This window comes from Anser cygnoides, chromosome 2, assembly GCF_040182565.1.
Source record: "Anser cygnoides isolate HZ-2024a breed goose chromosome 2, Taihu_goose_T2T_genome, whole genome shotgun sequence".
NCBI classification, from domain to species: Eukaryota; Metazoa; Chordata; class Aves; order Anseriformes; family Anatidae; genus Anser; species Anser cygnoides.
The window spans coordinates 44,725,623-44,748,508 of NC_089874.1; the positions used below are offsets into that span (position 1 = coordinate 44,725,623).

General features: G+C 36.9%; 1 protein-coding gene across 3 annotated transcripts in view; it reads left to right on the forward strand.

Annotated features, from left to right (window-relative positions):
- ANO10 (anoctamin 10) overlaps positions 1 to 22,886 on the forward strand; it is a 119,911-nt gene that overhangs the window by 78,075 nt on the left and 18,950 nt on the right. For 2 of the 3 annotated variants that reach the window (XM_066991966.1, XM_066991967.1), the window contains one exon: positions 2,202 to 2,318. In XM_066991966.1, coding sequence (XP_066848067.1) covers positions 2,202 to 2,318 — 117 coding nt within the window. Of the gene's footprint in view, positions 1 to 2,201; positions 2,319 to 4,407; positions 4,471 to 22,886 lie in introns of all 3 variants that reach the window. The other variant, XM_066991968.1, reaches the window with a different exon arrangement.

Below are 22,886 nucleotides of genomic sequence, written 5' to 3' on the forward strand. Positions count from 1 at the left end.
TCCCGTTCAGTTCTGAGAACATTATAACTGGTAGAACTTTGTTTTGATGGGATACAAAAGAACACAAAAAAGGCATTCTGATGCATAAACCAAAGCTCTCCAATACAGTCATCTAGTCTTTTTTTTTTTTTTAAACATCCACCTGTAGTTGATGCCTAGGAGAGAGGATGCCAGTAGGGCATAGGGCAAGCAAAAATAATGACTTTTCCCCATCTATATTTTGTCCATCTAGCACACTCTGGCATGAAGGCTTTCTGAATGGGAGGTTCTGCTCTCGTGTTATTTGTGTTTTAAGGCTACCAGTTGTGCTAGCATGAAAACAGACTTCTGGCAAACAGTGTCAAAAGCAGTTTTCATTATGTGTGGGTACCAGGTTTGTTGACAAAACAAATGAAAAACCTTTGGAGTACTGCTTACTGGGCCTTATTCAGGTGATAGGATGATAAAACTCTTCATTTGGTAAAGCAATTAAAACACATTAGTCTCCTAAATCTTCTATTAAAAAAAAAAAAAAAAAAAAGATATATTTTTGAGGGTTAGCTGCAGCATTTTTGCTGGGACACCATTAAGTTGAGTGGGAAAAGAAAACTTTTTTATGAGTGGAGAACATTTTACTGTTGTCAGGACTTTTTTAATAATGTGGTATTGCACATCGCTTTACACAGCAGATGTGTTAATCGCTTCATTAACCTCTTCATCTGTATTCAGGTTCTCATTGATGATGTTTTACTGTCACATTAAGTTTCAGCCTTCCTCTCAGCTCTTTAAGCAAATTAGTATTCCTTGCACTATCAGTCTGTTTTCTGGATCTACTAACTTTTTTCTGTAATAGATTTTCAAAAATAATTTCATGTCTGGCTCTTCATTAATCTCTTTTTGTTCTCTTACTTTGTTCCTGCTATCTGATTTGTTATTGGAATTGACTTATTTAGATTTTCACTACCACTGCTACTGGATCTGTAGTATTTTTGCTGCCTTCTTGCTCACCTAGTTCCAGAATGTTAGGGATTTTTGGTGCATCAAGATCACATAATTCAGGAAAATGTATTTCAGAAAGAAGCAATAGTCTTTTCTATTTTATGAAAATTTGGGACAATTTGATGATTAGCTCAGATATGCAATCAACATCTAGGTGTGTCTGAGTATCACCATCATATCAGTGGAACCTAAGTCACTCTTAAAATTAAGCATGTATGTTATATGTTGCCTTATATTGCTCAGGATTTTCTCAACTAGGGGCAAGCTCCTGATTGCAAAAATGCATCATGCTGTTAGCTCAGCCATTGATAAAACAAGATTTAATCATTCTTGCTTAGATAATAGTTATATTTAACATAAATGAAGAAACAGAACCATTGACTTGACAATTTGGCCCTTGTATTCAGTGAGGGGAATGGTGCATGTTGAAGTGAAATTTAAAGGCTGGTTGGGAAGCACTAGATTCAACAGAAATTCATATACATTTTCTCATAAATAATCTTAAAATATTTTGTGACAAATGTTGACTAATATGGCATCTTAATTCCAGAACGTTTCTCCATTTACTGGAAAGTTTCTGTTCATGACTTTGCCAAATACCAAATACTTTGCCAAATACTTCAAATACCAATTTGAAGATGGTATTAATTTATTGTGTGTTATAATTATCTGATCCTTACTCAGGAGTGTTTTTAGATTTTAATAACTCTTTAAATGCAAAAACTCTGGGTTTGTTCAACATTTTTTGCAAAATGTTTCTATCATTTCTATTATGGCACACTCATGCACATGCATATACACGTTGTTATAAATGTATATAATTCTGTGTAATTATATATGGTTTTGATGTGTTTAAATGCTTATACATGACTATGTGCTAGATGCCATAATTCAGTTTCTATGCATGAATAAAATGTTTGAAAAGCTGTTTATCTGGAATCATAAACACAAATTTAAGTTGAAAAATAAGAGTACACAGTGAAAATGGGATTTTTATGAAAATAAACTAAACGATATATGTGTATATTCAAATTATGAATGACATTAAATAGAAAAATATGGAGTAGCTGAGCCTAAACATAGTTATACTATGTTATCTGTGTACTTGTCGCAGGAAATCATTGTTTTTATATCTATTGCTAACACTTGGAAAAGGTATTATACTGTTCTCTCCATGCTTCAAACTCTATTGAATAATATTTTTCTTTTTACTTTTTTTCCAGCACTTGCTGCTAGCAATAAAGTTTGTCATGGCATTTGTAATTCCTGATAAACCAAGAGATATCCAGATTAAACTGGCCAAGTTGGAATTTGAATCTCTGGAGGCTCTCAAACAACAGGTAAGGGTAACTGACTTGTACAGCAGTGAAAGCTTTTGGTGGCCTTAAGGAAAAAATAAATTAGGAATATTTTGCTTTAGTTTTAAAGAATAAATACATAAATCCCCAGATGTTGAAATTCCTTTAACATTGTATAAAACATACCTTTTGTGTGCTCCAGGTGCAGCTGTGTAACCTCCTCTATTCTGTGGTGTTTGTGTATAATTGGCAATTTATTTTTTTAAACATCTACCATAGCTTCTTGTGACAAAGTGATCTCTTAATTCTGCACAAACCAAGTCGGCAAAGAACACGCTGCCTTTTCTAGTTAGACACACCCAAAGCCTCATGTGGTAGCAGAACATCACTATTGAGGTCAGCAATGTCTTCCATAATCAGCCATAACAAATAAAACCCAAATTGCAATTGAATCTAATGCCTGATAGTTTTGTTTTGCCTTTCTCTAGTATTTTGGTGTGGAGTTACCAGGAGCTAGTCGTGGATCACATTTACTCTTTAGATGATATTAAAAGGAGCAGGGCTACAATTCAATTTTAGATGTTCCTTCTCTGTTTTCATTTTGTAAACAGGCAAAACTAGGTCATCCACAAGAACCTTAAGCTCAAGTGAATATGATCACCTTTGGTTAGAGCGTACCAACTGGAATATATGCAGAGTCTCTTTTAATAAGAAAATGTGTGTCAGCAGTTAGGACTTTGTCTCCTACACTTGTATCTGTGCGTTCATTGAACTAATGTATGTCTGATCCCGAGTTCTTCAGGGTTTCGTTCATCCAATAGTGAAAAGTTGGTCTGAATTTCAGTAAGAACCAGAAACTTGCCAATTCTCTTCGAATACTTTCAGTCCTCTTGCAGGATTCAGGAAGAGCATTGACTCATTTTTAAGTGCCTTGGTAGGTACTTCAAACACGAGTATCTACCATCACCTTTTTACATTTCCTGTAATTGATAACTGTTACGTATTTCATAGAAATGTGAAGATTTGGGCTTTTCTTCTGTTGCCTGAATTTCAGTACAAAAATCCTGCCTTTGAAAGTAATTCGTGGGCAGTGCAAAAAGGTACTGAACCATTTATTTTGGAAACACATGTTCAGGTTCTTCCTCTTGTTACTGAGAGTCATCAAGGTAATCTAAAGCGTAAGTCTTTCTTTCAAGCAAAAACCAGCAACAAACAACAAAAAAATAGAAAAAGCTGTTTAAAAGAACAGGTATGGGGCAAATGTCCGGGGCAAATGTTTTGTGGCATCATGTTACAGAGAAACTAGCTCACATACTTTTATGTAGGTGTGAATTACATCCCTCTTTTAATGCTTTCCAGACATGCATACCATTGTGTTAAAAGTGATGTGTATTTCTTGGAAGTGTTAGAATACCACTGTCTTGGGATGTAGCTATTAGAAGGGTATTAACAGTATCAGACTGTAAATCTCTAAGATGCTGAAATAGATTAAGCTCCATATATAGTGTGTAGAGAGAAAATCTCTTAACACAGCTACCTTGAACAGTTGTATTGATTATGTTTGGGATCCTTAAGTTTAAGCAGTGCAAGCATTCGTGAAAAATGCCACAATTAAAAAAAAACAACCAAACAAAAAACCCCACAACATTTTGTATTGGAATGAGTGTCTACCATTTTGAAGTTCTCAAACTTTAGGTAAGAAGGGGTTTTAGGAAGTTCTGAAATGCTTCTTTTAAGTATTTCTTTATGTAGTTTGTGTTGAGACTGTTGAAAGGGAGTGGACTGTTGAATAGGTTGTAATAATTTGATCTCTTTTGAAAATATGATACACTCAATGTATCATATTTTTAACTTAAGACAAAACACTTTAACTTTTCTGAATCCGAACTGGGGAATGTTTTACATCTGTGGACTTTGTTTCAGATTTCCCTTTTGTCCTTCAGGGCAAGACTTGTTAGACTTTTTTTTTTTTTTGTCTTTTTTTTTGGGGTGGGGGGCAGTAAATAAAGTTAATGGGAGCACATGAACAGAGGATTAAGGAGCACATGGTGAAAGATTGTTGGAAAAAGAGCAGAAGCAATGCTGTTCACAATACCTAAAGTTCTGTCTTATTTTTTTTGTCACCTGGAAGGAAGCCTGGGTGCTGGGCAACTAGAAATGGGTACTGTCTGCTGCTGGGATGATGGGCCCTTTGGTGAGCATCATAATCCGTCATAAGGAAGTAGCTAACTCTAAAGTGGGGTGAGGTACTTAAAACTCTTTTCGCTTTGCTTCATTGCTGTACTCGTCTCTGTCGCAACTATTTCTTGCAAGTGCAGAAGCATGCTGTGTTGTTTGGTCTAAATCCTGTTTTAGGAAGAGAGACCAAATATAGGTGTGCCTGCAAGCAGCAAGGGAACGCTCAGCTAATTCTCACGTGGTTCAGGAATGACCATGTGTGTAGGTGAATCCCAGCGCTGTAAAACTAGTGTGACGACACAGCTTTTCAGGGCAGTGTTCTAGTGACATTAAAAGCTACGTGGATAAGCATTTTGGTTTCTGGACACAGCTTGATGAATAGACAAAAGGGTCCAACCTCATGATTGGAGATGTGTCAGCAATCTATCCTTAAAAAAGACCAAGTTCCAGAAACACAAGTAAACCACGCATTAAACAGCATATCTTGTATTTTGTGGGCTAGATTACAGTAATGTTTTCAGGTACTATGAGATCTTCCCAATATTACTGTTTGCTGACAAAGACAAACATTAGAAGAAATAACTTCATTCTACACTGAAACTAGACCCAGGCAAACCAAATCAGAAACAAATTGAGGAAAAATAATTATTCATGCAGTTATATTCTGAGCATGAAATACTGAGAGAACTCCAACAGGTTTTATTATTGTTTTTCAGGAAAATGAAAGTTTTAAATAGTGGGGAATGGTGTATCTCTTCACAAAGTGCAGCTACTTAGACAGAATCAGTATTCTGAAAACAAAAACTTATTGATATTAAAAAAAAAAAGTTTTTTTAATGGTTCTTTTGCATTGAAGGTCTGAATTTTCTGAATTAGATAAAGATGCTTTTCCTTACAGCATGTCTTTCACTATCTCATCAGAATAAACATAGCGCTGATAGCAACAATAAAAGTAGAAATAAATATTAGTAAAAGAGTTCACTTTGTCAGAATAACTGTACGGGAAAAAAGACAAACAGTGATTAAGCTTGAGCAGAAATGCAGGTGTGGAGGTTTTTGTTGTTGTTGTACCATGCATCCCTTCCCAGTTCCCTCTTCACCTCCAAGGGGAGCCAATCTATAAAAGTCCTGTCATCCCTGTGCTCTAGTTTCCTTCCTCAAGGTGTTCTAGCACTCAGTGGCCAGTGTCTTTTAACAGGAATACCTTTTCCTTCTGCTAAGTGAAGTCTTTCAGCACCCGCTCTGAAGAAGTGTGTCCATCTGTTCACCTGTGTCCACCCTGCTAGCACTAATCACGTTGAGTATACACCAAGCGTAAGTCTGCTGGCCCATCTGGCCACTGTCCTGTTGGAGTTCTTAGTTCCCTGAGAACAACCTTCTGTAGGTCAGAACAAAACAGAAATGCTTCTAACTTAAGGCTCTTCTGCATTGGGCAGCATCTTTGCTGCTGCTTGTACCACTGCAAGCTGCTATTCTTGCAGAGCTTTACCACTTCCATGTCATATGTCTCCGAATGTGACTGATGGGTCAACATAGCTGTTTGAACTGGCAGTGAGCCTCAGAAATGTCTTTTTTTTTTGTGGGAGGAGGAGGAGGAGGAGAAGATCCTTTTTTTTACTACTTAACACTGAGAGAGCATGAGTTGTTAGTGCTTAACATCTTGCTTATTTATCTTGCAAAATGGGAACTCATTCAGTGTTATAATTACTAGAATTAGAGGGCTCAAAAAGGATGATACGTAGCTTCAGGACTACCCTCAAAACACTGCTGATACTAAAAGCAGAAGCTTATTTTGTGCTTGCTGGCAATGCTGAGCAAACGCAAGCCTGCAGGCAGTCAGAAGAGACAAAATAGCAGAGATGAAAAGAGTTCATTCAACTAGTCAAAGATGTGCAAGACAGCCAGTCAAAAAGCCCGGTGAAACTTGAGCTCAGATGATGAATTTAAGTTAAAACAGAACGAGATGAAATAAAACACCCACTTTATGTTTTAACCCCCCAAAAATAAAGTTATATTTTTTGGGGGAGAAGCATTACTGTTTTTAAATGAAGTCTCACTTTTTCCAGCAAAAATGTGTGGCCGCAATTTTTTTAAGGCTATACTGGTTTACTGGTTTGTATAATCAGACATAACTCACAGATGATGTTAAAATAGAACCATTGCTAATAATTGTTGTTTACTGTTGCATTTTTTTAAGAGCCCAAACTTATTAATTTAGCTTTGCAAATGCAGTTTCTCCCCCGTGAATAGTCAGAATGCCTCCAAGCATGTCATAATATGCCATTTGCATGCAGTTGGTAGCTGCAGGGATATAATACAAATGTAATGCAAGATTCATTATATTATCATAACACATTTTTTTAAACATAGGGAGACTTGCACCCTATAGGAGAACAAGCTGTCTTCACACATAGTTTTGCCAGTGTATTTTAAACATGAATTCCTTAATTCTGGTCCTTTCTTTGGAAATTCCATTTAATGTAAAAGTGTTAGCAAAACCAAAATAAATGATGATCCTTCAAAAAAAAAAAAAAGCCCATAATTTGAGAGAGAAGGCTTTGTGTCCCCATTTGTGACTTTCCAACTGACAGTGAGATGACACTGTGTCTGCCTGGTTTATAGATGAATTAAACGTTTGAATATGTGACCATTGACAGTCAACTGTATCAGTACAAACTTTTAAATAAATAAAATCTGATGGTAACTGATACCTTTGCACTCTCTCAAAGGCAAAAGAAGCAAACAGTACCCCTACTGGGATGCTGGTGTAATTTCCTTTTCCAGCAATCCGTCTGTTCTCTGTGACTGTTTCCAGGGTGAAACTATCCATTCAGTTATGTTTCTGTAACAGCTAAGTCACCCTGGAAAGGTAACTGGTTTTAGTTTTCTCAAGTCCTGATCTGGAGCCTGGTGCTGGAATGAACATCAGTTAGTTTAGTCCTTGCTTTTTGCCTGACATCCCGGATCATTGACAAGGAGTGATCTCAACAAAGAAACCTGGAGTAAGGGGATAGGATAAAACTAGGTTAAAGTTGTTCCTACCAGTACAATGCTGCAGTTATATCAGGCTTTCAGAGTTTCAGAACCCGTGGGGGATCCCAATTATATATGAACTGGTTTGAATACAAGGGGAGAGACTGTTTCACTTCCCATACAAATGAGAGTGAAACACATGGCCAGAGTCGATTTCAGGAACTGTGTTTACCAGCTTTCAAAAGGACATTCGTGTGTCTGCAGTTGCAGACTTTTGAATAATTGCTGCACCTATTGCTAAGAAGGTGAAGTAATAGAGCAAGAGACAAAACGAAATCTCATCTTGTCAAAATCACTTCAAAAGAAAAGAATCCCAAAAGATTATACTTACCGTGATTTGGTACTGAAATTCTCTTTATGATACTTAAAAGAATTTGAGGTGATTTTTAAACAAACAAAGGAGTATTGGTTGCAAAAAGTGCTTCACACCCCCAGTAAAAAGAAAATCAACTCTTCATTTTTTTTAAGGTGGCTTCTCTGTCATCCTGTCTACAGGGAAAACTCTTTCTGAGACCCCCTGGAGATCAAAAAGCAGTACACAGAATTCCTGAAAGAGACAAAAAAAAGAAGGGGGGGTGTGTTGATGTCCATGTGTTGCTAGTGATGACACTTGCTCCCTGACAGAGTGTTTGCACAGACTGATCACGGCAATTCTAAGAACAAGTTTCAAACATGATACATGTTGCCTATCCAGCCTCTGGGTTTTTATTCATTTTGAATGTAGGAAGTCTCAATGCCTGCTCATGGTGCCTTGAATACTCATACTTCCTGTTGCATGAAGAATAGCACTCTGTTCTGTATCTACCACATCACTGGGGTGGCTTACAGGCATGCCAAATAGGCAAGTCTTTGCTATATATTTTATGGTAATTTTTTTTTTCTGAAATGATATGCAATTTCTTGTCTGAATAGCATAGGAGTAACATTGTGTTTTATATGCATAAATTTTGTTTAAATTGCACAATTTCCATAAATAATACACTGTACATAAGACTTAGTAGCACATTTTTTTTTTTATGTTAGAGTAGTTCTTATACAGATATTTTTCACACTTTCACCATGGAGTACTTTATAAAGGTGGTATCATGGACCATTGCTTCTCTCACTTTCTAATATCTAATTCTGTTTTTTCCCCTCAGCACTTAAAGAGTTGATGTAGTTGAAAATACATTGGGAGGGGTGACTTTCAGATGACAAGATAAAGATTAGTACTTGTTCACACAGTTCATTCTGTATTTTTGCCATTTTGCAGTCTGTGTTGCTGGCCTAAGCATGCAAGTTAAAGAGATGCTGTATTTAAATGGTAGACTACAGCTTTTTTTATAATCACACACATATATATGCATATACACACACACACAAGTAAACAAGAAGGAAACAGTGTCAAGTACTCAGATACAGAACATTTTCTCTTAATTCACAAGAGGTGTCAACATCCCTCAGTACAGCCAAGGACTGTGTTGCATAGTAGGGAGGAGACCTGTTCTGGAGACGTTTAAGTCTGTCCCCTCCTGAATTTAGACCCAGCACTCTTTCCTGATAGTTTCTGCTGCAACTATGGTTTGAGATTCAATCTGGTAAGGAGTGTGTTTTTTGTGAAGAACAGGCTGCTGACCGTCCTGGGCTGGACCCAGTCTTGTATGACCTGAATGCCTGACACATACGCAGTGATAGTTTGTGCAGTTAGCTCTGCAGCTACTGCTCTGCACTGGTGATGTCCATCAGGATGACATTTTTTTTTTCCTTCTTTGAACCCTTTCAGTGTTAGCAATGAATTATCGTAAAACATTAACTTTCCTCTGCCTCATCCTTTCATCCAGTTGAGGATGGGTGGAACTGTTGCTCTTCCTTCTCCAGTGCTAGACAGAAAAAGACTGCATTGCAGGAGCTTTCAGGTTTTGCAAGCCTCTGGCTCTTGAAGTGTCTTACTGGAGACACCCACCTGGCAGGCAGTGCAGGTGACTGACTCTTAGTCGAATTACAGTCTCCTAGGAGCCACTCAGGTCCCACAGCTGAATAACATACTGCATTTGGGTTTTGGCTTGGGGTTCAACGTTTTTGATAAAATATACTGCGGCCCAATGGCTGTAATTAGAAATTGCCTGCCTGATACTGATATCCTGATACTGAGCCTATCAGGAACAGCTGTATTAGGGGGAAAAGAAACATTTATCAAATATGGCATGCAATATCTACCAGCGGCCACAAAAAAATGTCTAGGAAAGAGCAGGAAAACATGGCAAGTGGGTGTTGTGCATCCTCCTAAAATTCTCCTACTTCCTAGTGATTTTTTTCAGCTCTGATTTCTAAGCCAGGTGCAATTTCTTTGTATTCTTTAGTGGTCTTCTATTCCTTGATGTTCTTTCTCTGTTTGAACCATTTTTAGCTTTAGGATCCACAATGTTCTTTTGTCAAGAAGAGCTACAATTCATTATTCTTGGTATGAAGGACATGGGTTGATTTTTTTTTAAATTATTTTTTAATTTTTTTTTCCCAGTCAATGTATTTTAATCAGGTTTGGTAGAAAAAATCTTTAGCTTTTATATATGAGAGGAGGTGTTTGACTGAATTATGATTGAGATCCTTTTGGCTTCTGGAATCTGTGAATTCGAGTTTCCATAATTTTATTTTATGAGCTTTGTGGAAAATATGACTGCCTGATTTACTTTTAACTTGTTAATGATACTTGCAAATTTACTTTAAGACAATGAGTATACTCAAAACTTGTGCTTCAAGGTTTTAGATAATTCCCTTTTTTTTTCTCCTATGCATAAATGGCCAAATAATGTGAAGTGGCTCAAATCTTTCTTGGAAGCAAGGTTACCTTTCTAATAACAGTGCGGGAGCCAGACAGATGACTAGATTTGGGAAAATAAAAATTGGCAATGTTCTTTTAGCTTTCGATCTTCTGCTATGGCATGCTGCATGAATCACTATTCCTACTGTTTCTTTCCACCACAGGGCTGTTGCCCTGAGTGTACTTTGGTCTCTCTTTTTCTTTTCTGGTGGAGCATTGTTTAATCTGCCAAAAAAATGAGAAGTCTGAGAACTTTCATTTTGATAGTTATCGTTAGATGACATATGCAGGAGTTGATGGTGATTGATCTCATGGCCTGTTTTGTCTTTGAAGTATGCAGATGCATTGTAACACTGCATAACAAATAAAAAACAAACAAACAAAAAACACAACCTAAAGTTAGGTTTATCACATGGGACTGAAGCACTTAGACCACCTTCCAAACTCTGGTGACTTTATAGTGGAAGGAAGTATTGTATTGATGATGAATAGGTTTATGTTACTTAATACATTTAGGTATTTTCACCTGTTGCTCATATAAAAATGTATTTTACATCTAAAATATAAATTGATTTATAAATATAAATTTAAAATAATTATTCCATTATTGGCTATATTGTCTTTTTTAGGCAGTTATGTGTAGAAGAGTCAGGTCTTTGTTTTATGACCAATGCACTCAAATCCTGAGTGGTTGAATCTTTCTTCAGTTTGTGATTCCTTGGGTTTCAAGGGGACATCTTCATTATGGAGTTGTGGCAGCACTTCTGTAATCTATAGCTGAATTTCTGCAGCCCATGCTTTCTGCATAGGAATTGTTACATCTTTCCTTGGTAACTACTGCATGCCTTTATTTTCTTAAAGGCATCTTTATAGTCACAATAGGCAATTTTTGAAAAGTTCAGCTAATTACAAGCAGCCACTTTTCCCTGGAGTAGATGCATTTAAAAGTTACCATCTGTTTACTCATGTATTGTGTGCATCATGTTTTCCAGAAAACATTAATCGTAGTGGGTAGCTCTGAGGGCAGAACTGTTGCACTAAGATAAACATTTGAGAGTCTGTTTTAATGCCCAAAGCCTCTTAGTTTTTTTTAGGCCAAATTATTTTATGTCCTCTGTCCAGTGTTTCTAGGCATGCTACAGTTAAATGCTACTTTCTAAATTCAAATTCTGTGTTGTGGTTTTGTTGACGATTTTAAAGAGTGGTAATCTCACAATTAAGGCCCCAACTTAAATGGCAAGATTAAGGTAGTGCTTCTACTTGCTTACAGCTGACACTTAAGGAAAATGCTAGTTGTATTATACTTACAAATACAATATTACTCAATACTTTTTGTAATATGTCAGTGTAAATATAATAATACTGGCGCAAAAGGAGGACGTTTTGTTACGTCAGTGTGCTAGGAGTGTGCTTTTGCTAACCAGAAAGTGTGATTTCAAGTAATTCACATTTTGAGTTTTTTTAAAATAAATATTTTTACAAATTATGTTTTCTGCAAGCTGTAAATAATTATAAGCAAACACGATGAAAAAAAGTAAGCATTGTGTACTGTACAATTACTCTAGAAAAGACAAATGGAACTTTCTTAAGAGCAAAGTGTCTCGTTTTTTGCATTGATACCAGTCAGGAAACATAACTTGTGGTTTTCTAATGTTGGCTTTATTTGGAGGGGATATACATGAAAATGTCTGAACAGCAGAGGACTCATCTGTTTCAGCTGTTAGTCGGTGCAATGCCATTAGTGTATGTAATCAAGGGAGGTCAGGGGTTGTTGGTAGTTTTTTTTCTTCTGAATATCTCCTTAAAAGCCAGGTAATGAGAGCTGGAAATGAAGAGCTGTCGGCTCGTCAAATATCCCGGAGATCACTTGGCTGTCACAGTATATGGAAGTTACGTAAGGTGTATAAGCACATTACATAAGGGCTCCCTGGTGCTCGGGGTCACTGGCTGTTCTTCCAGAACGAGCCACCGCTCGCCTGAAGCCAGCAGAGAAACGGAGAGCACACTTCAGAAATGTGCATCGAAATTATTTCTACGCTAGTAGCAGCAGTTTTGCAGGAGATGTACATACGACTACATTCAGCAGAAATAGAATGACGTGGAAGAACAAAATCAGATAAGAAATTAATTGAATTTTCCTTTGACTAAGTGAATATCAGTTTAAAAGAGCAGCTTAGATACCTTGTATTGCAGAGGTATATACATTTAAATATATTTTTCAATATATATATTCAATACTGTTTGAAATGGTCGGGAGGTTTTAGGCCCAGCTAGAGGGACCCATTCATTATTCACATACAGATCAGTTAAGCATTTCTTTGCTTTTAATTTGGAAAAGAGAATTGTAGCTCAGCTTTTGTTAGCTTTTTTGATATTGCTAGTAAAATCTTCTGAAGATTTAACTGGACTTCTCTTGCAAAGAGAAGTATAGATATTTCTCTAGGGGGAAAAAAATTAAGGTGGAGAAAATCTGTGGAGGCCTTTTTAATTCATCATGGTTTAAGAGCAAGATCAAAAGGTGTTTAATAATGAACCTTTTTCCACTCGGAGTAGCACGTTTTAATGGTAGCAGTAAGAGCATGACTCTCATTCTTTGGTCAGATAGCAGTAGCACCTTCTTCACAATGTGCCAGATTTAATTTATATTAGAAGTTAAATGGTTGAAATCACTGTATCCAGTAACTCTAACAAGTAACAGATGATAGCTCTACAAGGTGTTCTCTTCTCCTTGAGTTATTGGAAAGGTCTGATTCAGATGTGCAAGGAGTGCTCTCTTTCATCTCTTGGCGTCTTCTCAAAATGTCTTTCAGAAGTGGGGGAGATTCAGTTCACAACCTTCTTGTCCACGAAACAAAGAACAAAATTTTATGGAGCCTGACTTGCTAAGTGAAATGTAGGAAATTCTGCCTGTTGGCAGTCTCATGTTAACCACTAACTTCCTGTGAAAAGCGCTTTCTGCTGGGTCAGCCTGTTGGCTCGTCCTGCAGCAAGCACAGCTTTCCATTACCTCTGTGAAGGAACGTTTGGCCGTAGGAAAGCAGCCCATTTTCCTGCATTAGTGCCACGAAACTTACAGGTTGTCGCCTTACTGTTGCTAGGATCTCATTTACCAGTTTGTGACTCCTCCTTGCTTTGTTAGTGTGGTGCAAACTGAGTGTTTTCCTCGAGGAAAATACACAAATCTGTTCTGACTTCCCATGTCTAGGAAGATTGCCCCGTGAAACCAGCCTGCAGCCCCTGTTCTGCCTAAATATAACATTTCATGCACACCTCCAGTGCATGTGATAACTGATGGGTAGTCACTGAGAGAGGGGCCTCTATGGACAGTTAATTAAAGAAGAGTAATTATTTACCTGTTGTAGTAAGTAATGGGTTGTTTTTCAAGGTGTGTAGTCTACGTTCATCTTACAACGCACCCGAATTCTTTGCATCTTCAGAGTTGTGGGTCTTGCTGGCTCCTTATTGATACAGAAAGGGGGAGCTGGTTGTTCCTTCTCCAGCTGGGACTTAAGGACAGCCATATCACATTATGGGTGTCAAGTGTATCGACAGCAAAATCCATGCAATATAAGTTAAAGAACCAGTTGAAGGAAAATATTGTGTCCTTGGTATTCAGTTTGTAGGTAAACAAGGGCCAAACGATTTAAGTCCATCTTCTAGTTCTGTCCAATCTGCAGCCAGACTTACCTTTATCTGACAAAAAGAGTCCCTGACTATAAATAAATGTAGTTTTTGGAGATTGTTTGGTTTAAAAATGGTCTCCTCCCCTTCCTAATCTGTCAACTTTTGTACCAATTTTTCTTCTTATTTTGTGCAGCGTGCTTTATTCTGAAAGGGTGTTTGTCTTTGTTCATTTTGTGTGTAGACTCTATTGATGTTTTCAGTTTTGCATTTCTTTGTTTTACTTAATGTTTATGACCTCCATGGGAAAGCCATTGTTAGGCTATAGCACAGTGAGTTTCATGACCCCGATATAATAAATGTACTCTTTGCCTTGTTGCAGTTCACCCTGAGCTCTAATCGGTTGTTAGGAATTTTTAAAGTCCCTATAGAGCGAGTGTTTTGAAAACATCCATTTATTTGCCACTATGAGTGGTCCACAGCTCTACACACAGTGACAACGGAATTAATCCAGGGAAAGAAACGGTCTGAAAAAAGTCATTTAAGTACCCATGCTAGCCTTGCTCCATCCACTAGGCAGTTTGTTTATATTGATTTTATTAGGACACAAACAAAGAACTGTGGAATAAAAGAATCTATTCTGAATTGTACTGTTCACTCATCAAAATATTCAGTATTTCAATAAAATGTTCGGGCCTCTCAACTAGATTAAATTGTATTTACTTTACACTCATTATACACACATTTTGGTTGTAGCTCTCAAAATACTCTGTTCTCAAGGCCTTCATTTCAATGAGAACAGAATGTTCTGATGTGGAAAGAAAGCCTCGTGAAAACAAAATTGAATGTTCAAACCTGAAATTCAAAGTGGAGGGAGGTGGAGGAGTGACAGGAAAGGTAGCTGCATATGGCATGCTTCTAAGACATGCCTTCATTTGATTTTTAATTTTGCATTGATACCAAAATCAAGCAGTTTCAGTGTCTTCCCAGTAGAAAAATTAATGAGCAATTCCTGCCATCATCTGCTGAAGTGTTAACTGAATTCTCTTGTTTCTGTTTGAAGTGCATCTTTATTTTTCTCATGTGCTGACTCCTCTGTATGTATGCGTGTCCTTGTCCACCTGCGTGTGCATATGGCTGTGTACATAACCTTATGCCCGTTATTATTGTTTTTTTTGTAATACTGACTTAACCTGTCAGTAACCATTTCGATAGTAATTGTGATACTGAATCATTCTGCAGCTGTTTTATTCAATTATTATTTATAATTTCAGGCTTTCTTTAATATTTGTGGGTTGGTTTTTGTTTTGCTCCCCCCTTTGAGTATATATGCAGCCTATGGGCTTGGTACTGCAAAAGCTGATGTGGAAACACAGCTTTATCTGTACGGGCTGTTCCACTGCTTGTAAAACAACCTTCACTTTCATGTGGCTCTGAGATACAAGTTCTGCAGTTTGATTAGAAAGGCTAGGTTGGTCATGAGAAATTTTTTTTGTTATATTTGGATAGATTAAGCCCTGGAATATTGTTGTAGAGTCTGGTTTAATTTCAGTGGCTGAGAGTAGAGAATGCAGTTGTAAGAGGGACAAGCCAGTGTTTTGTGTTTTCTTTCTTTTTTCTTTTTTTAATTTTTTTTACAGCTGAATGGAAACCACAGTCTCTGAAGCCTGGATGGATGATGAATGCTATGTGGTTGTGCCTTGTCACTATTAAAAGGGAAAAGAAAAATAACTTGAACATTGTGAATCTGTAAACTGTGTGAAGCAGTCCAATCTTATTTTCCAAAGATGGCTCAAAAATAATAAAAGCATCATTGCACAAATGCAATGAGCTTGATACTTGTATTGCTTTGAGAAGATGCATGCTACTGGATAAAAAAAATTCTTGCACTTTTGTAGGGTAAAGTTGTTAGCTGCTTTGGCTGTTGGACAAAGAACAGCTTTTCTGTACCATCTAAGGACAATCCCGATGCCTGCTGTATCCATGTGTACAGATATTTACCATACACCCTAAATTGTTGAGGTCAGCGGATCGGTATACGATTCAGGAGCCTCTTGCTTGTGAAGAAGAAAATTTATTTTAACAGTGTAAAACCGTTATAACTACTTGGAAATATTTGCATAGCACTAGCATTTTGATACGGTAGCTAATATAATTAAAAGTAAACAGAAGTACAGTCTCTAGTGAAAGCAAAAATCCTCAGTGCTGTATCTGCACAGAATATCATATAGGCATACTGGGAGAATTTGCTTTAGGTATGCTAGGCTCCTGCTACTTGAAGAAGATAAGTAGAAAAAGTTTCCTCTGAAAGAAAATTCAGAACAGGAACCTAACTTTGAGTTACAAGCCATCTGTGCCGGAACCTACCTCCTCTCTGTTAACTGTACACGGAGAATCTGGAGACAAGTCTCCCTGAGGGTAAAGTATGAGTATCTTCACAGAGAGACATTGGCTAAGAGCTTGGTCCATAATATAAATCCTGCTTGAAAATGAGAGCTTTTATATTTTGAGCAAATAAAGGACAAAATGAGATCTGTCAAAATTTAATTAAGGTTGAATAATGGGGCGTATTAACACAAGGCTGAATTTGAGCTTCAGAAAATGTGAGTATCATCCCTATCAAAGATCCTGCTTTATAGCGTCTGCTTGTGTCTTTCATTAAGTCGTATTTAAACAATGTGGCCTGACTGAAATAACTGAATGGAATGTCTCTTCAGGCGGTACTCCTCGTTTTTTTTTGCATGCACTTTATCTAAACAAACACACACACACAAACTGTGTGCATTAAAATAGAGCATAGCTGGTGGTTTTTTTCCTCATCCTGTTTGTTTTATTTAGAAATATCTTGGTTCAGTTTACAGAATGCTAGGACCAGAATTATTTGTATCCGCGTATTTGTTTGTTTATGCCTAAGATCTTTCCATTTTCACTTTTGGGTTTGCTTCTTCTGTTATCATAAACACCTTCTTACACAGAAAGGAAGTAAGGAATTGAATTTCCTGCAGAGGAGCACGTGAGAATGATGGAGTTTGAGAAAGAGCAGTGGGAAAAAAATAGAGGTACACTCTTGTCGGAAGAATGAAACTGGCAAAATAGAGAACAGCTATTACAAGCAAACTCCTTCAGCTCTAATCTTAAGAACTTTTGTACCCGTGGCAGGTAGAAAATTAGCAATTGGAATTTTGTCTTCAAATTGACTGAATCCCCTTAAATGAACAGGGTAGAGAGCAGGCTTTGTTTCCAAGGCAACAATCAGCTGTCATCCTAAGGACAAGAAAGGTGCTTAAGTGACAAGGTTGGCTTTGGAGAACATCTTACTAAATGTAGATTTTGCTGTCATTCACAATACCTGGTGCTATAGAACTTTCCTGATGTGCTGTGTAACTCTCAATACATCTTCGCTTGGTCACGAGAAGAACTCACTCCTACAAAGTACGTACCCTACCCAACACCATATTCTAAATATGTTGCAGTTCGCGCTGTGTGTCTAATTTCTCACTGTGACTACTATAGAAGACAAGTAGTGATATCTATAGCTAGGATTATCTAACACTTATTACATTAAAGTACAATATTAGAGCAAAAATTAGGCTCTGGAGGGTGTGGAGAAAAAATAACAGGTATTTCAACACATCTAATCACCATTAGTTCTAATGAATAGCTCTCAGTCCCCCTGGAAGATATGATCATGATGACTCACTAATGCCTGATCATGGTTTTATGCAATGTCCTTTATACATCAGAAGTGATTTTTTTTTTTCCCGTGTACTTTACAGATGTTCATGGAGAGCTATTCATGCCTGTGTGACGACATGAAAGAACAATGATTTCTCAGGGAAAAGCAAGCTAGCAAAGATAGCATTTCCTTGGTAAAGGGGTGAGAAGAGTTAGCTTCTCCATGCCATAATGGAGCAAGTGGATGAGGAGGACTTGATTACAAAAATTCTGAAAGTCAGAAGAAGTTAGTTTCATGCAAAGGAATAGTAAGTCAGAGAGAAATATTGTAAAATCGAAGAGACAAACTAGAAATATTATTTTAACAATGACATTTGTGTTTTTTTCCCTTCCCACCCCTTCCCTTTGCTTTGTAAGAGAAGGAGGGATGAATGCAGGCATAAAGATTCAGGGAGAAAAGATTCAACTGATGGGGGGACAAAGCAATTTGTCATTGGGACAGGTTGCAAGTTTGTGAACGATTCTTTGCTCTTTATTTAGGCGTTTTATTTCATGAATGTGCACATTAAAATTCTTAACACATTTTGGAGGTTGTCTAGCTTGTTTGTAAAGTGAATGGTAGATTTGGAAAATAATGATCTTGCGGCAGTTGAATTGGGAAGAAATGGTTTACTAAATAATGTAAGCACTTTTGCAAATCCTTTGAGACATATTTTTCAAATTACAGTTTCTAATTCCATGGAAATATTAACTTGAAATTGTAACCTATTTAATTCTCTTTATACAGAAAAGATTGTTTTGTTTGGGAGGTTTATTAATCATCAGATATACATCTCTGAGAGCTATCATTGTAATAATTTTGAAAGCCTCAATTGTTTTCTAAAATACAGGTATTAAAACCTGTGTAGCGTTCCCATTGAGCCTAAAGAAATGCACAAATCTGTTTCACTTCATTACTTCATTACTTTTTACAAGTTGAGAAGAACAAAAGTCTTCAGCTGCAATGAGCCTAACTCCATTGGATTCAAGAGCCTTGTCCTCCCAGGAGATCTAACCCACAGTTGTTTAGTTGTTTTTTTTTGTTTTTTTTTTTCCTGTGATGCTTTGAAAGACCTTCTAACACTTAAACAGTCTTAATTATCAAAACAAAAATGGGGACTGAAGGCTTGTAATGGGATATAGTCATTTTAAAGTGAGACTCAAGTGAGAAATAGTAAACTGAAGGGAACTTGCCAAATCACAGTTCTGCCCCTTGTGTCCTGGATCCTTATTTAGGGTTGCAGTATGATTTTATTTTTATTCCTACCTCCATCTGTGATAAGTTAGCTGATAGTGAGTGAGGCTGCTTTACCTAAATTTGTTTTTATTTTTGCTGTTTCATGGCTAAGCAAATCCTTCCTGGTTAGAGCCTGACTGTTGCTCCTTGATTTACATGCTGTTTGCTATTCACGATACACAGTTCCTTCTAGAGTACAGTCTACACTTAAGCAGTGTAAATTAAGAATCACCTCATTTGCAAATAAATGGTAGTTCTACATAACTTGGATCTTCAGAATTGTAATTGTACTCACTAATTTTTGTTTCTATGTTGACGCCCTAACATATTCTGAGTTCTGAAGATAGGGATTTTGCAGAAATAATATACGATAATGAAATCAAAAACCCAAACTAATTTTCAGAAGTGGTCTAGCAGATTAAGTGTCTGACTTCCACTGTATGTCACTAAAAATTATGTGTGGCCTTTGGAAATTCTTGAAGAGTTCACCTTTCATTTCAAGGCTGCTTTAAAAATTATATATACTAATTTTATTTTAGTTTCCCCTGGTTTTTAGACTTTTTACTTTGTAAATTTAATATTTTATTCATTGTGTGAAATCTTAAATGTTTCTGAATAGTAGTTAGCAATACTTACTAAATAATATACCATCTCTTTATAAGAATTTACTAGAGACTAGGAGAAGAGGCTTTCTGTATTCAGCCAGGAGCCTCTTACTGTTGTATCGAGTAATCTAGTGGCCAAATACAAAACAAAATCAATTATATTTATTATCTTTAATCTTGAAGGTCAGACTGGTTAACACTAATTTTCAGGTGTATCTCTTCTGTGGCAGTCAATGCAATCTGGGTATTACTCATTATTACTGGGTATATCTGCAAAGAACTGGCAAGATATTAATATACTAAGTGAAGTACTATGTCTTCAATGTTGCTAGAACAACAACCGTGGAGAAGAACTTATTATAGTGGTCTCAGAAGAGACAATGCATGCTTTTGCATTCCTAAAACTAGCTGACTAGATCTTTTATGCTGAAATAGTTTGTACACTACAAATCTTCTTTTATTACACATTTCTTCCATTTTGTAAGTCATACAGTGTGATTGTTTGTAGTATAAGGAAATCAGTAAACAAAATACTAAATTACTTTAGTCCTGGGAGGCTAAATTCCATAGTAATTTAGATCGTGATGAAGCAGCTAGATGTTTAATATTCTCTTCTGAAACGTTCTCTAAAAGCTACTTGTCCTCAGTGAGCTGTCTGGTGCTCATCGGGTGCTGCATTTGCTGAAAAAAATGAATGATTTGAATAGGAAGATGCAAAATTATTTACTGAGGTTTGCCATCACTTGAATTTACTATGTATGTGAAACATGAAATGCATAAAAAAAGACAATGCTTACTTATGTGGCAGTCTTTCTGCTGTCTATGTATATACTATACTGTAAATTATTTTTTGTAGCTTTTTATGCTTTTACATGTTTTCAGAAATTTCAAAGTTGTATAGTAAAAAGGTTTACAATAGCTTCTAAATATAAATAAGCTTAAAAATAAATCCTGCAAAACCGCAGCGATCCATTTAATAAAATACTAATTTTTGTAAATGCACCGAAAAGAGTGGGTGAAAATAGTGTGACACATCATGTGGGCTTAATCTATTTCGTATAAATTTGCTGTGAAAGCTCTAGTTCAATATAGATAATGTGCAATCTGTTCTAAACATCCAGTTGTACAATAAGGGTAATTTGTGGGAGACAGTTATGGATCTCAAGAGCCCTTTCATCATTCGGAGTATTGAATTAATCTCCTCCTAAATGCTCATTCAGGAGGTGCCAGAAGACTGCTCTGTTTGGTTGCCATGGCAGATATTATTCTCCTGGCTCCTTGGAGAGCTAAATTTCTATAAACTGTGAGTGTTCTCAAGTTTATCAAAGCAGTGAGCTGTAGTTACTCTGATTTCTGTTGTTGCTGTTGACAGTTTCCTTCTGTCGTGTGCTTGCTTTAATTTTTTTAATGTTCTAAACTTATTTTTTTACCTTGCTTGCTCTCAGATAGAGCAATAACTTTTGTTTAGAGACAAAAAGGGAGAAAAATTATTTTGCATATAGCCTTACAGTCAAATAAATCAGATAAATCTAGAAAGAAATCTGAAAATTCAATACCTGTGTGCTAAGAGACTAGTGAAAATAACAGAGCTCTCCGATAAACGCAGGTTATAACCAGGGAAGGGAATGAAAGTATTTTTCTCAAGTGTGCATGGGGGCAGATACTGTGAAGGAGATTGGCCCGATTTCTTATACAGTAAACTTCAGTTTCATGTACTCGTGTTACCACAGTCTGCTTTAGCAGAGCTAATGAAGCCCAGTTTCCTCAGGATTTATGTTCTGTCTTTCATGAGCCTATGTACAGCTGTGCATACAGCTTGATTAAACACCTGGCAGTCCCTTACTGCGTAGCAGAAGTTGTGTTACGATTGTGTTCTCAATGACAGGGTGCTGATTTGGATTTCCCTTCCTACCAAGTAACTAATTTTCAAAAATGAGAAGGTATTTAATATCCTTCAGGCTTCTGCAAATTGATAACTTTTGTTGCAATTGGCTGCTAGCTGGAAAGTTACTTCATGGTCTCGCCACGGCCCCTGCCCTTTAAACATCTGATCCAGGTAACTTTGGGGAGACGTACTGTCACTGTGAAAGCTGCATATTTTAGGAGACAGTTGGCCATGACTGAAATTCAGAGTCTATCTTGAGCTTTAAAGAAGAATTACTTAATGTTTATTCTGTAGCAATGCATCCTGTCAATTCAAAGCACATCGTTTTGTGTGGTGGTGTTTGCTTGTCCAGATGGATGCACAAGTGCTTGGAGTGCTTGGGCTCAAGATTTTTTTTTTTTTCTTTTGGATGTTTTGGTTACTCAAGGTAATTATACTCAATATAAGCCTATCACAAAGGCACTAACTGGATAACAAGTGATCACAATTTGCAAAGAGCTACATGTCCGTACTTACACAGGTAGACACATCAGTGTTCATTACAGTGTCACCTTCAGAAAATTCTGTAGTCCTGACGTCTGAAAAGTAACCCTAGTGTTTGCTGCTGTGTTACCACACTCTTCCACTTAAGAAACACCCAGAAGCAAAGCTGTTTGTGGCAGTCCTGCTGAAAGACTCAAATCTAACTCCTAATCCACTGTGAATATGTGGGAGGAGACTGCTTTGAGTCAGTGGCAATGTGAACGATCATATGGATGGGCATCGAAGGGAGAAAACCATTAATTATTGGAGTGTCAGAAATGTTTTGTCAGAACGCAGATTTACCATCTACCTTCTTCAAAGTCTGTTTTAGTCTAGCATGAGGGGAGAGGGCATCTGTAAACTCTAAGGGGGCTAGATGAGCTAAAAAGTATTTGTGCTGTGTTTCTTGTTATGAATATGCATCCTCAGTGCAAAACTGCATAGCTGGTATTAGCCCTCCTGGAAGGTGAGATTTGTTGTGTGCACAATGTTAAGAAAATATTAAGAACAAACCTGAGGGGAAGGCAAATATTTAGAAAATTGAGAAACTCAAGAGTAGGATGATGCATCATAATGTACTCGAAATGGATCTATAAAATACATTCATTACGGTTGCATTTCCTCTTTAAATCAGATTTGTTCCTGGAACAGGACTGGGGAAAATGCCATTCTGAACAGAACCTACACGTAGTTCAGACTGCCAGCAAATCTGTCGTAGGCCATCTCACTGAAACAACAGCTGAACTATCAAGTGATGGAAGTGTGAAGTGATTAAACAAAGACAAGTGAATAAAAGAAGGTTAGAGTAGCACTAATATGAGTTTATTTCAGTGTGAAGCAAAAGAGGAAGTACGTTAACTGGAGCAAATGATTTGTGTGTTTATGAAGGATGTTTTTTAACCTGAATGTCTGTAACAGCCAACATACAAATAACCGCATGTCCTTTTTCTCATTGTCCTGTAGTGCATCATGAATGCAGTATTTCTGCTGTATTTCAAGTCTCATGCTTCTGTGGAAA